The 14474-nt window shown below is 31.3% G+C and overlaps 3 protein-coding genes across 3 annotated transcripts; 1 reads left to right on the top strand and 2 right to left on the bottom strand.

Moving 5' to 3' along the window:
• Nucleotides 1-1216: 1216 nt before the first annotated feature.
• Nucleotides 1217-2865, bottom strand: LOC125581722 (copper transporter 3-like). The gene has a single exon (XM_048747650.1). The coding sequence runs from the start codon at nucleotides 2589-2591 to the stop codon at nucleotides 2130-2132; it is 462 nt and encodes a 153-aa protein (XP_048603607.1). The 5' UTR covers nucleotides 2592-2865; the 3' UTR covers nucleotides 1217-2129.
• Nucleotides 2866-8693: 5828 nt separating this feature from the next.
• LOC125581567 (copper transporter 3-like) lies at nucleotides 8694-9707 on the bottom strand. The gene has a single exon (XM_048747221.1). The coding sequence runs from the start codon at nucleotides 9270-9272 to the stop codon at nucleotides 8811-8813; it is 462 nt and encodes a 153-aa protein (XP_048603178.1). The 5' UTR covers nucleotides 9273-9707; the 3' UTR covers nucleotides 8694-8810.
• A 1758-nt stretch (nucleotides 9708-11465) lies between these two features.
• LOC106387176 (copper transporter 1) lies at nucleotides 11466-12464 on the top strand. Its single transcript, XM_013826995.3, has one exon. The coding sequence runs from the start codon at nucleotides 11760-11762 to the stop codon at nucleotides 12252-12254; it is 495 nt and encodes a 164-aa protein (XP_013682449.1). The 5' UTR covers nucleotides 11466-11759; the 3' UTR covers nucleotides 12255-12464.
• The last annotated feature ends 2010 nt before the right edge of the window (nucleotides 12465-14474 follow it).

Below are 14474 nucleotides of genomic sequence, written 5' to 3'. Positions count from 1 at the left end.
AAACATTATTATAGAACAATTTTTAAATTATTTTTATTAATAAATGAAAAAAAAAGCGAGGATCAAAATCTAGTTGTTAGTATTATATCTTCAGAACGCAGTTAAATGTATTGAAATGTGGAAATATATGCGTTTCTTCGTGCTCTCACTTTACAAGGTTCATGTGCTTTCCCGTTTTGTCATTACTCATATTAGTTGTGTCTGGTGATGGTTACATAGTGCATTTCTCCACCTCTCATGTGACTTCTCTTTCTTCAATTGTTTACTTACGCCGACAAGTTAAATATGGTTAGGTTAACAGATATCTTCGTGCTACTTAGTTAATTATGGGTTTTGTAGTCTAATCTTCCGATATATAAAACTTCTAAATATGATAATATCCCAGCAAGTATGTTTTATACTGAGGCTACTTAAGTATGTTAAAGGAAGTTAAATTAGAGGTTGGTTAAGTTACGGTTTCATCTGCTTTGCAAACAGAGTAACATACTTGTTCCTCTTGGTCATTATAACCATATATTGTGTTATTTTCTTCTTCATATCGGTGATCCAGGTTTGGTTCGACTAATTCAATAAATGAGCAAGTCCCTTTGCTTTACTAGCCTTCATGTTAAAGTGACCTACACGCAACTCGTTGTTCAACTGAGGAAGCGTATCAAGAGTCTCCACGAAATCATCAGTGACAACGACCGCACACGCCCACACCTGACACCACACAAGGGGTTTTTATTAGCATCTCAACGTAGTGTATATGCAACGGATTTGGAAACGGCATGGAACATATTATGGACATACGAACAGATTGTATGGTATGTGCCAACAACCTAAATAAGCAAACAGTAAAATTGAGAACGTAAGCAACCAATAAAAAATTAAGACCTTATTAGTAATATAGATATTAGTATGGGAAAATTTGGAGAAATACACTTCTATGAGATTTTAATTTGAAAACTACACCACTATTTAAGGTTTTTGAAAAATACACTTTGATATATGTAAATTTACTAAATTATCGAATCTAAATATTCAATATTATTATCAAAAACTTTAATTAGCATAATTTATTTAATATTTAAATTAACAGTTTCAACAAGAATTGTTTTAATTTTAATAATATCTACACAATATCTTTTGGACATGTCTTAAAATATTATGTTTTTTTTTTAAAAGAAGAAAAGAGGAAAAAGAGGAAAAGAGGACAATCGTCGTCTCCTGCATCTTCTTCTTCGTAATCTTTTATTTTCTTTTTCTGCAAAACATTTTTCTTTTCTCTTGTTTTCATAGTCTCATGCTTGTTAATTCTTCACTCATATCTTTGATTGTAATTCGATTTTGTAAACCTCATTTTCTCTTACTAATTTAAAGACTTCTTGATAGAGAATACCTGTCATAAGAATGAAATGTTTGCAGGGACTAGCGTTACTTTTCTTTTGTACAAGAATGATGGTGTAGGGCAATCTTTTTATATAAGGTTTTTGAATGTTAAAAAGCATACATATAAACTTTTTGATAAAATTACGAAGACTTCATAATTGTTTTTCCATAGTATCATTGTTATTTTAAAATTCTAAATAGTAAAATAACACATTTACTTAAACATAGATTAATCTTAAACATAAATATTTTAATAATAATGATGTCATTAATTTCGAATTTATATTTTATTTATTCAAATATTTATTATGGACGAAAAGGTCTTTTCACATTTAATTAAGTGTAGTTTTCAAAACTAAAAAAGAAAGTACAATTTTCAAATTTGAAACTATTAATAGGTTATTTTTCAAATTAGTAGTTAATGTTGATAAATTATATGCTTTTAAAAAAAAATAATTGAAAATATTTGAATTGATTAAATATTATTGGTTGATGGTTATTGGAAAATGTATAGTGAAATAAACAATAAATTTAACTGTAAACATTTATTATATTCTTAATATGCGTGAATACTGTATAAAATCTTTCTTTAGAGAGTATATTTTAGACCAAAACAAGAAAGGAAAAAAGAAGAGAATATAGCTAAATCTAAAAATCTTGAAAGATTTTATTTTCATTGTTATAGTTATTTCAACGGGAAACAAAAATAAAATGATAAAGCCCACAAACAGCAGAGTTGATATGAAAACAAATAAGAATCAACAATGTGATTGAACCTCGGTGTGATTGTTATTAATGCCAGTGTCCTTAAAAGACCTACTTCCAAAAATCAAAAACCCTACTCCAAACCCGGCCATTGCCGCCAAGAAGACTCCTCCATTGAAGGACATCACAGCCAACATGATCAGATAAGACAAACCAGCCCTCACAGTGTAAATCACGGTCTGGGCTAGCCCGCCGCCTAAGCTAGCCGGACCGGCTTTCATGATCCCGCATCGAGACAACCACTCCGACAATGCGGAAAAGACGAAAACGGTGGCAAGGCAGACCCAATACATTTTCAGGCTAGTCCCTGGCCAGCCATCGAATAGAACCTCTGTGTTTTTCCCCCAAAAGAACGTCATGTGCATCATGCCACCGTGATGACGGCGGCGATGTTGGAATAAGGCCGACGGTGAAGGTGCGGGAGCCGCCGTAGAAGATCCACTCATGCCGTTCATATTGTTTAGAGATATTCTTAACTTGAGATGTGAGGGTTTACTTATTGTGTGTGTGCGTGTGGGGTAATTATAAGGGTTTTGTTTTTTTTGGTTGGAGATTGGTGTGTAGTACAATGTACATTTTTACAACAACAATGCGATTTTTTTGGTTATATTCGAGTATAGATTAACGTTAAAGAGACTTAGTTGAGATAAAGTTAAACAAAAAGATATTTAGTTGAGCATATTCTGCTGACAAAAAAAAGTTGAGCATATACTTCTTTTTTTTCAAGTCTTGAGACAGCTTTTGAAGAAGTAAAACGCTAAGATATGGAGAAATCTAGAATCTTTGATTATATCTTTCAGACTTGAGGCATTTCGTCTTGTTTCTAGCTTTCCCGTTATATCTATATATATAAAAAAATAAAAAATGTTTGCCTCCTTCCTGTTGCGCCACCTCAGCATCCATGTCACAAAGTCGAGTCCTGAAAAACCGACACGTGTCCCTTCTATTAATACTCTGCGTTTCATTTATAGAGTGGGCTGCTGCTTTCAGTTTTGTCATAAAGTTGAGCCGAAACTGAAAACATTGTCGAAGCCCAATATTGACAATCTTGCAATCTTCTATTTTTAAGTTTCATGATATTCTCCAAACTCTGATTTGTTAAACCGACCATGGAGTTTCGGATAGGTTATGAGAAACGAATTTTACTGCCAATCTTTGGTAAGAGCTGTCATTTGTGTCGATTTGTATGTATTCCTTCTCGACGGCAAAGGGAAACCGAACGGTTAAGGGATGCATTCAATGTTGCCATTGACAACCTTCTTAATTACCCACCCTTCCATGTTTCCTCATTCAATGAATATCTTTTTTCTTCCACTCGGTGAATCTTCTGCAATAAAAGGTGAGCTTGGAACCCGTGAACATCATTATTTCATTCCACACAACCATAAAAAAAATTCTTTGAGCAGAATGTGAAAGAAGAAGGAAGAGAGGCATACATGAGTCTCACTGGAAGAGCCTAAGCTTGATGGTTCAAGTTCGCCAGAAAATAAATTGGAAGCTCAGGTCACAAACCTTGATTTGGTTGGTCAGACTATTTTTTTCAAAGAAGTCGACGAGAGTTACATGAGAGTTACATGAGAGTTACAGGTCGGGATCGACATCTGAGTCAAATCTAGAAAGGAGAGCTTTGATCGATTAAGGAGGTATGAGTGAGATTCGCGAATCTCTCTCAAGCTGACTCAACCGAATATGGATGTGCTTACCATGGAGATAAAATCGTCGGAGGAATACAAAAATTAGCGACGGGAGACGCATCGGAATCGACTGGATTTTTGACCATCCGGTAAGTCGGGCCTCTATAGACATGACAACAGCGGAGTCGCTGATATTGTCATCGCAACAAAATCAGATAAGGAATAAGAAGCTTAGCTTAATTCAATCTCAGATGGAGACTAAAGATTGTTGGAGATGATTAGATTTGGAGTTCTGTTGAGACAAAACAGTGGCACCGGATTTGGTTCTAGGATGAGCTTGGAGGTTAACGAAGATGAGGAAAAGATTAGGTATGAAGAATAGAGGAAGACGATTGCTCAAAAAAAAAAGAATAGAGGAAGACAAAGGAGATTTTGTTTGATTCTTGGTGTCGAAAGAGAAAAAAAAATTAGGTTAGAGTTGGTCAGGTGCCTGTTAGTGGGCCTCGGCTCTAGCTTTATTACAACAGCCCCTCGAAAGCCCACTTCTAGATACTTGCACAAAGACGAGTGTGTTAATTTTGTACGTGAAAATAGAAAAATAGGAAGCAAGTCATACGAGTTTACGAACTTTAAAAGATATATGTTTCTCTTTAAAAGATATTTAAAACATATAGGCCGTACTTTCATAAAGCACATAAAGCACATATATGTTTCTCTTTAAAAGATATTTAAAACAGGTTCACATTTCATCAAATTAAAGTCTACGGAAATTTTAAATAAGTGAATATGTCAGTTTTCTTTTAAATCATTAGAATCAAACCAACAAAATATTAAGAAAAACCACAACAGATAATTGGAAAACATATAAACCAGATATAACAAAAAAAAAACATAAGAACAAAAAAAAAGAAAAAAGTTTGTATTAATATAAACAAAAAGATTTATTCAAATAAATGTGTTAAAAAAACTCATGAATTCCAAAACAAAATTAACCATAGATTCTATACTGATATAATCATAAATGTTTTATATATTTGCATGGCCAGAAGTATAGATGTAATACAAAAAAATGACAAAATAAATAAAAGTATAAATAAATTAAGATAACCTAAAACAAAACTAATCAATAGATATATATGCAACACCAAAATAAGTTTAATTATAAAATTTAGTTAATAGCAACAAGATTGGATTGAGTTCCTGACATTAAACAATTTTAACACATAAAATAAAAAATATAACAACAATTATAAAAACAAAAATAATAAGAAAATTATTCCAGCGCGTAGCTCCATTAAAAATTTATATTTGAAATTTTGAAATTGCTTTTGGAGATGTTCTTAACACGAAACAATTGGTTTTGATTTGTACTCCATTATATGTTCATTTTTTAAATAATAATAACATAACTATTATATATAACTTTTATATAAAACATAAACAAATCATCTTTTAAAAAATGTATTCATCTTTCATATCTTTTTTCAATTTCAATATTTTGATGTTTTCATTGAATTACAAATAAAGATAATATACTATCATCAAATTCAACACACATTATATATCAAATAATTTAATAAAGAAGGTAAAATTTAACTAATATATAGTATCATAAAGTTAATTTTTTTTAACAACATAATCAACTATTGTAACATAAGCAAAATATATATTATCACATATAATCTCTCCTCACCTAAAACTTTATAAAAGACAAAACTCATTATCATATACATCTCTTGAAAATGAAAACTTAAAACATAAAACACAAAATCATACAAAATAATAACCTAGATCACAAGTAAAGTATATCCCGCCCGTAGGGCGGGCCGATCCTAGTATATATATATATATATATTATTTTTTTATTTTACGGAACTTTCCCGTTATAATTGTTCACTTTATTAAAAGTGTGTGGAATTTTTAAATAAAATATGATATTAAAACCTTTTTTCATGGTATCTATACACCATGGTATAAATTCGTTTTTAGAGATTATAAACTATTAGTTGTATGGTATACCTATATGTAACTAATAAAATATCTCTCTTCGGCTTAATCATATTTTAAAAATAATCTAATAGTCTTGAGAATGGTAATATTGGAAACAACTTTTAAAATTGCCTAAATATTATTTGGGAAATGATTTCTAAAACTTATGTATGCATGTTTCATCACCACATTAAATACGTTATAATCATATTGTTATAAAAGAAAAAAGCGATGAAATGGTTTAATAAAAACTGTGATACGACTTTTATTTTATGTGTCATGTACAATTTTATAATAAAATAATATCTTAATTTAGTTGCATACATAATAATACTTCATAAAATTAAGTTTTACAAGATTTCTAAAATAAAATAGTATTTAACTTGTTTACATATTTTTATCATGATTAATATTTAACTTCTAAAAAGAAATAATTTAGGGAAAGTTATATATTTTCAGTATTAGTTGAAATATATACTAACAGATAAAAAATAATACTTTTTAAAAATCAAAATTCAAACTTTTATGAATAGCTAATATTATTAAAATTAATTTCTTTAATCAGTGATTCTTATTTTCAAATTGTTATATTTTTTAGTTACACACGATACAATACATGTTGTACTCTTGACCATTAATATACAATAATAAGTATATCAATTCGATTTAATTAATATATTAACCAAAAAATAGATATAACAAAGGGTATTTAACAAAATATATTCAAAAATATAGTTTTAAATATATACATGTGGTATTCATATAAAAAAAAATTTTGCATTGCGTTGGAATCCACCTAATATATTTATAATCGTGTAAATACTTAAATATTTTGACAATAAAATATTATATTGTTTAAATATATTTTTGAAATTCATTTAGAAAATAAAATTGACCATCCAAAAGTTGACATTTATTTGCAAGATATTTTTGTGTAAAAAAAATCTCATGTTTTTAAAACATTTGTTTTTTTTGTTTGACAACGTTTTAAATACATTTGTTAATTTATTAGCTTAGATATTTTGTATAGAAACTGGCCATGAACATGGGTAGATACTTGATCCTTAATAATTCAACATCCGCCTGATGGCTTCGATGAGTTTAGCCAGTGCATCTTTAGCGGGGACTTTCAGTGAGTCTATCACCAATAAACAAAAGAAAATAGAAAAAAACTAGAGAAATGGAAAAACGGTTTCTCAAGGGAAAAAACTATTACTATAGATTATAGCTAAAAAACATGTGATAAATGACAAATAATGAATAGTTTAGGCTATTTTATAATTAAAGTGTAAAATAATTAATTTTTGAGGATGGTTTGCATGTAAGCTATATTATCTGAATCATAGAACTGATTTAGCAGATACTAGAAATCCAAAATGGTCAAATATTTCTAAATATTATGATACAATATTTAGAGTCTTAGAACTAAATATACTCTCTAAATCTTAGTAAAATGTCAAATTTTCACATAAACTAAAAATGATTACAATATATTTATGTTTTTATTAATTATCCATATTTAATCAACAATATTTAAGATAAATAAAAAATATTTATAAAATCAATGTATTTTGTAATTCATATTAAGTTTAAAAAATTATAAATTGCATTATAATTCTAAAATTTGATTTTTTGTATAACAGAAAATTGTCAAAATTAAACTCTTTATAAAACAGAGGAAGTATTACTTAATTAAATTATAAATGTTAAACACATTAACCCAAAACTACATTAAAATTACATTATTTTTTAAAAATATCATTTTTGAAATGAAATTAACCAAATCGATGGTTTAATTTCATCATAATATTTAAATACAAATGGTTGATGCAAAGATCCAGTAAATAAACAAAAATGTAATAATGATTAAGGGATTTGAAAAGTAAAAAAACAAAACTCATCCAGTTGTTAAAAACAACCATTAGCGTTCATGAATTCAGATGTTTAGATGTTAATTATCTTTTCAAGTCATCTTTCGTTGATGATTTTCCAATCTTTAGATGGCTCTTATGCTGGTTTTGATCACCACGGAAAATTCTGTTTATATACATGTCATAACAACTCGTAAACTTAGAATTGATTTTTGAGTGGTCATAAAAGTCTGCCAAAATGAATAGAAATAAATAACTGATAAAAAGTAAATATGAATAGGGTCATCAATTCCATCCTCATGTTCTTCTCGTCGTCATACTTGTCAAAGATGCGGCGTCAATCATACGTAAAAATCACAACAAAACTCTAGAATAACCAAAAGTTATCATTGGTAGGTGAAACAAAAGTGCAAAATAAATCACTCGTCTTTTACAAAACTACAAAAAAAACTAACTTACTCTTGGAAATACATTACCTGACCCAAAAAATTATAAAAATAAAACGTAAATAAATACAGAAATAATAGGACTTGGATCTGCGTTTGTTTTGTAATTTATTAAATTAACCCGGTAAAACATTACTCACTCTGTTCCTAAGAGAATGATTTTCTGGAGTTATTTTTTGTTCCAAAATAATAGATTTTCTAGAATTTTAAGGTATTTTTAGTAGTTAATGTTGATAAATTATATGCTTTTAAGGAAAATTAATTGAAAATATTTGAATTGATTAAATATTATTGGTTGATGGTTATTGGAAAATGTATAGTGAAATAAACAATAAATTTAACTGTAAACATTTATTATATTTTTAATATGCGTGAATACTTTATAAAATCTTTCTTTCAGGAAGAGAGGGAGATAGTATATTTTAGACTAAAACAAGAAAGGAAAAAAGAAGAGAATATAGCTAAATCTAAAAGAGCTAATTAGCTCAATATACTTATAAGAGTGAGATACCATACAAATGGAGGAAAATGGTAGTGATGGGGGAAGAAAAATGGAGGGATTTAGGGTATGGATTGCAAATAGGATATCTTTGGGTTGGGGTGTAGGGAGTACAATTGCTTAATCTAAAAATCTTGAAAGATTTTATTTTCATTGTTATAGTTATTTCAACGGGAAACAAAAATAAAATGATAAAGCCCACAAACAGCAGAGTTGATATGAAAACAAATAAGAATCAACAATGTGATTGAACCTCGGTGTGATTGTTATTAATGCCAGTGTCCTTAAAAGACCTACTTCCAAAAATCAAAAACCCTACTCCAAACCCGGCCATTGCAGCCAAGAAGACTCCTCCATTGAAGGACATCACAGCCAACATGATCAGATAAGACAAACCAGCCCTCACAGTGTAAATCACGGTCTGGGCTAGCCCGCCGCCTAAGCTAGCCGGACCGGCTTTCATGATCCCGCATCGAGACAACCACTCCGACAATGCGGAAAAGACGAAAACGGTGGCAAGGCAGACCCAATACATTTTCAGGCTAGTCCCTGGCCAGCCATCGAATAGAACCTCTGTATTTTTCCCCCAAAAGAACGTCATGTGCATCATGCCACCGTGATGACGGCGGCGATGTTGGAATAAGGCCGACGGTGAAGGTGCGGGAGCCGCCGTAGAAGATCTACTCATGCCGTTCATATTGTTTAGAGATATTCTTAACTTGAGATGTGAGGGTTTACTTATTGTGTGTGTGCGTGTGGGGTAATTATAAGGGTTTTGTTTTTTTTGGTTGGAGATTGGTGTGTAGTACAATGTACATTTTTACAACAACAATGCGATATTTTTGGTTATATTCGAGTATAGATTAACGTTAAAGAGACTTAGTTGAGATAAAGTTAAACAAAAAGATATTTAGTTGAGCATATTCTGCTGACAAAAAAAAGTTGAGCATATACTTCTTTTTTTTCAAGTCTTGAGACAACTTTTGAAGAAGTAAAACGCTAAGATATGGAGAAATCTAGAATCTTTGATTATATCTTTCAGACTTGAGGCATTTCGTCTTGTTTCTAGCTTTCCCGTTATATATATATATATATATATATATATTACTTTTTTATTTTACGGAACTTTCCCGTTATAATTGTTCACTTTATTAAAAGTGTGTGGAATTTTTAAATAAAATATGATATTAAAACCTTTTTCATGGTATCTATACACCATGGTATAAATTCGTTTTTAGAGATTATAAACTATTAGTTGTATGGTATACCTATATGTAACTAATAAAAATAATTTGATAGTCTTGAGAATGGTAATATTCGAAACAACTTTTAAAATTGCCTAAATATTATTTGGGAAATGATTTCTAAAACTTATGTATGCATGTGTCATCACCACATTAAATACGTTATAATCATATTGTTATAAAAGAAAAAAACGGTAAAATAGTTTAATAAAAACTGTGATACAAATTTTATTTTATGCGTCATGTACAATTTTATAGTAAAATAATATCTTAATTTAGTTGCATACATAATAATACTTCATAAAATTAACTTTTACAAGATTTCTAAAATAAAATAATATTTAACTTGTTTACATATTTTTATCATGATTAATATTTAACTTCTAAAAAGAAATAATTTAGGTAAAGTTATATATTTTCAGTATTAGTTGAAATATATACTAACAGATACAAAATAATACTTTTTAAAATCAAAATTCAAACTTTTATGAATAGTTAATATTATTAAAATTAATTTCTTTAATCAGTGATTCTTATTTTCAAATTGTTATATTTTTTAGTTAGACACGATACAATACATGTTGTACTCTTGACCATTAATATACAAGAATAAGTATATAATTTTGATTTATTAATATATTAACGAAAAAATAGATATAACAAAGGGTATTTAACAAAATATATTCAAAAATATAGTTTTAAATATATACATATTTGGTATTCATATAAAAAATAAAAAAAAATTTGCATTGCGTTGGAATCCACCTAATATATTTATAATCGTGTAAATACTTAAATATTTTGACAGTAAAATATTATATTGTTTAAATATATTTTTGAAATTCATTTAGAAAATATAATTGGCCATCCAAAAGTTGACATTTATTTGCAAGATATTTTTGTGTAAAAAAAATCTCATGTTTTTAAAACATTTGTTTTTTTTTTTGTTTGACAACCTTTTAAATACATTTGTTAATTTATTAGCTTAGATATTTTGTATAGAAACTGGCCATGAACATGGGTAGATACTTGATCCTTAATAATTCAACATCCGCCTGATGGCTTCGATGAGTTTAGCCAGTGCATCTTTAGCTGGGACTTTCAGTGAGTCTATCACCAATAAACAAAAGAAAATGAAAAAAAACTAGAGAAATGGAAAAACGGTTTCTCAAGGGAAAAAATTATTACTATAGATTATAGCTAAAAAACATGTGACAAATGACAAATAATGAATAGTTTAAGCTATTTTATAATTAAATTGTTAAATAATTAATTTTTGAGGATGGTTTGCATGTAAGCTATATTATCTGAATCATAGAACTGATTTAGCAGATACTAGAAATCCAAAATGGTCAAATATTTCTAAATATTATGATACAATATTTAGAGTCCGAGAACTACATATACTCTCTAAATCTTAGGAAAATGTCAAATTTTCACATAAACTAAAAATGATTACAATATATTTATGTTTTTATTAATTATCCATATTTAATCAACAATATTTAAGATAAATAAAAAATATTTATAAAATCAATGTATTTTGTAATTCATATTAAGTTAAAAAAATTATAAATTGCATTATAATTCTAAAATTTGATTTTTTGTATAACAGAAAATTGTCAAAATTAAACTCTTTGTAAAACAGAGGAAGTATTACTTAATTAAATTATAAATGTTAGAAGTACATAAATGCACTCTTTTTGTATTTTCAAAATATTACCGTTTTTGTACGACAGAAAGTTTGACAAACCGAAAAACAAGCTGTACTATACTACAATAACATCGTTACTCTTATGTCCACACAAATCCAAAAAAAAAGAGAATTGAAAAGATGAATTTCAATAAATGTCAATACCAACAAAATATCAAACAACTTTCTTCCTAACAATTTTATTCTCCTCCTCCCAACACACAAGAGACCGAAGAACAAAAAAAGCATGGATCATGATAACATGCATAACATGCCTCCACCATCATCATCCATGATGAACAACGGATCCATGAACGGAGGAGGAGGAGATCATCACAAGATGATGTTGATGCACATGACTTTCTTCTGGGGCAAGAACACGGAGGTTCTCTTCTCCGGTTGGCCAGGAACAAGCTCCGGCATGTATGCTCTCTGTATCATCTTTGTCTTTTTCCTCGCCGTCCTCACCGAATGGCTTGCTCACTCCTCTCTCCTCCGTGGCACCAGCGGAGATACGGCTAATGCCGCCTCCGGACTCGTCCAAACCGCCGTGTACACCCTCCGTACCGGCCTCTCTTATCTAGTCATGCTAGCCGTTATGTCATTCAACGCCGGCGTGTTTATCGCCGCCCTCGCCGGTCATGCCATCGGTTTCATGTTGTTTGGAAGCCGAACTTTCCGGAATCGCTCCGGTGACCGGGAAACGAAAGATCTGCTTCCTGCCTCAGGTTGTGCTTGTTGATTATTATAAATGTGTTATTTTATTCACACTTGTGTTTCTAATAAATATCTAGGATTTGTACTTTTCTTGATTGTGTTTTGGATTGTTCTTGAGGTTCACGGGTGTTAGTGTGAGGAGGAGGAATATTTTCTATTTGTTTTGATTTATATTTTTTGTATTTTTCTGGTTAATATGATTAAATGGTGAAAGCTGAAGATATCAATTTACTAATGTAGGACACCAATTTGTTTGATATCTACTAGTGTAGGATACCAGTTTGTTTTCTCGCAAAGTTCATATACAGCTTTCTTATCTTATTAAATATACTATTGTGAACAATAATATCTAGGGTTGTATACTTTTCTTTATTGTTTTCTGGATTCTTCTTGAGGTTCACGGGTGTTAGTGTTAGGAGGAGGAATATACTATTGGTTTATGTTTTATGTATTTTTCACGAGTGTTAGTGTTAGGACATCAGTTTTGTTTTCTCTCACAGTTCATATACAGCTTTTTTAATTATCTATTAAATTATACTATTGTAAACAATGTAGTAGATTGCTTCATATAATTATCTTCTTACAAAAATAGTTTTATTTAGAGGTGGCAATTCAGTTTTGTTGAAAAATTTACGTACTTGTGTTTGATTTCATTTCTTACAATATTGATTTGTCAGCATATCGTCTCATATTAAACTCTTTTAATCCTTTTCACTAATGATCTCTCTTTTGTGTGTCTGAATTCTGATAATCAACGTTGATCTATTTTTGGTAGCTATTATATTTTCATTTCTGTTCCCATACTTATGTATTTATTGGTGGTTGTGACACCGTAACCTAGCGAAATTAATTTAGGGTAGTTGTTAGTTGGGAAGAAAACAAAGAGAGATGAGAGAGAAGGAGAACGTCTGGTTCTCCGCTGACCGCGCCACCGTCCTGATTCCATCGCCGGCCACTTCTGGTGGCTCTCCTCCTCCACCTCCCCTCGTCCCCCCCCCGACCCCCCTGACCCCAATTCCCTCCCCTTAGCTGAGTTCCCCACTCTTGCTGTTGCCGCTACTACTTCTCGGAAGGCCCACTCTCCGATGCAAATTTCTCTTCCTAAGAGGACCGCATCAAGAGCTTGCTATACCAGAAGTGCTCCCTCAACTACTGATGTCCTTAGGAATCAGATTTTGAACTCCTTTACTTCTAAGCCTCAGATCCAAAACACTACCCCCAATGCCACTGTTTCAATCAGTTTCGAGGGTTTCACTGCTCTGCCCCAAAAAACTACCTCTCCTATTTTCACTAATCGTGCTTCTACCAGCCGATCCCCACTGGAAACCTCTACCCCTCCCCCATTCATCAAACTCCAAGACCAATCCGAACCCTCCTCTCCAGAAACAGCCTTCTCCTCCCATTCATACTTCCTCTGATCCAGACCCAACCCAAAATACCCAACCACGACCTCATAAACCTCAAACTTGGGCTGATAAAGCTAAACCAGTCGCAGACAGGTCGCTTAGACGCCTTGCGCCAACTACCATATCCGAAACAGGAATTCCTGAAGTCAATATTCCAGATGAAGTTTTTGAAAGGGGTGAATCCCTTCACAATGACTTCATCACTGGCTCTTTTTTCGCAAAGATGCCCACTTATAAAGCCATTGAGAATGTCCTCAACTTTCTTTGGGGTAAAGGAGCTAAGCTAGAGATACACACCAATCCTACTCAACGCTCAATGATTGTTAGGATTCCCAACGAATACATTCGCAAGAAAGTCTTGGAGAAGCGACTATGGTATGTTGGGACAGCAATGTTTCATGTATCTCCATGGTCTGCAACTCAAGCACCTACTACCCCGGAGCTTCTTTCAATCCCTCTCTGGGCTCATCTGAAAGGTGTTCTGCTCAGTCTCCGCTCCCAAGAAGGTCTAAGTCTCGCCGCGGGATTGGTGGGAGAACCTAAAGAAACAGATGAATACACTAAGAACCTGACAAATATTGAAGTAGCTCATGTGAAAGTCGACGCTGACCTCACAAAAGAGCTCCCTCCCTTGGTCCAGATCAAGCGCCAGAGTGGAGAGATCATTCAGGTTCAAGTGGAATATCTCTGGGTTCCTCCATCTTATTCCCTCTGCCACCAAATAGGGCACATCATCAAAGACTGCCTGCGATATGATCCCAAATGGGTCCCTGCGGAAAGTGCTTCAGCAAAAAAGGACCCTAATCAACAAGGAGCTACAAACACCGGTAATAAAGAAG

Source organism: Brassica napus, chromosome C2 (genome assembly GCF_020379485.1).
Source record: "Brassica napus cultivar Da-Ae chromosome C2, Da-Ae, whole genome shotgun sequence".
Classification (NCBI taxonomy): Eukaryota; Viridiplantae; Streptophyta; class Magnoliopsida; order Brassicales; family Brassicaceae; genus Brassica; species Brassica napus.
The sequence above is the reverse complement of the archived record's forward strand: the minus strand, read 5'-3'. Positions and strand labels throughout refer to the sequence as shown.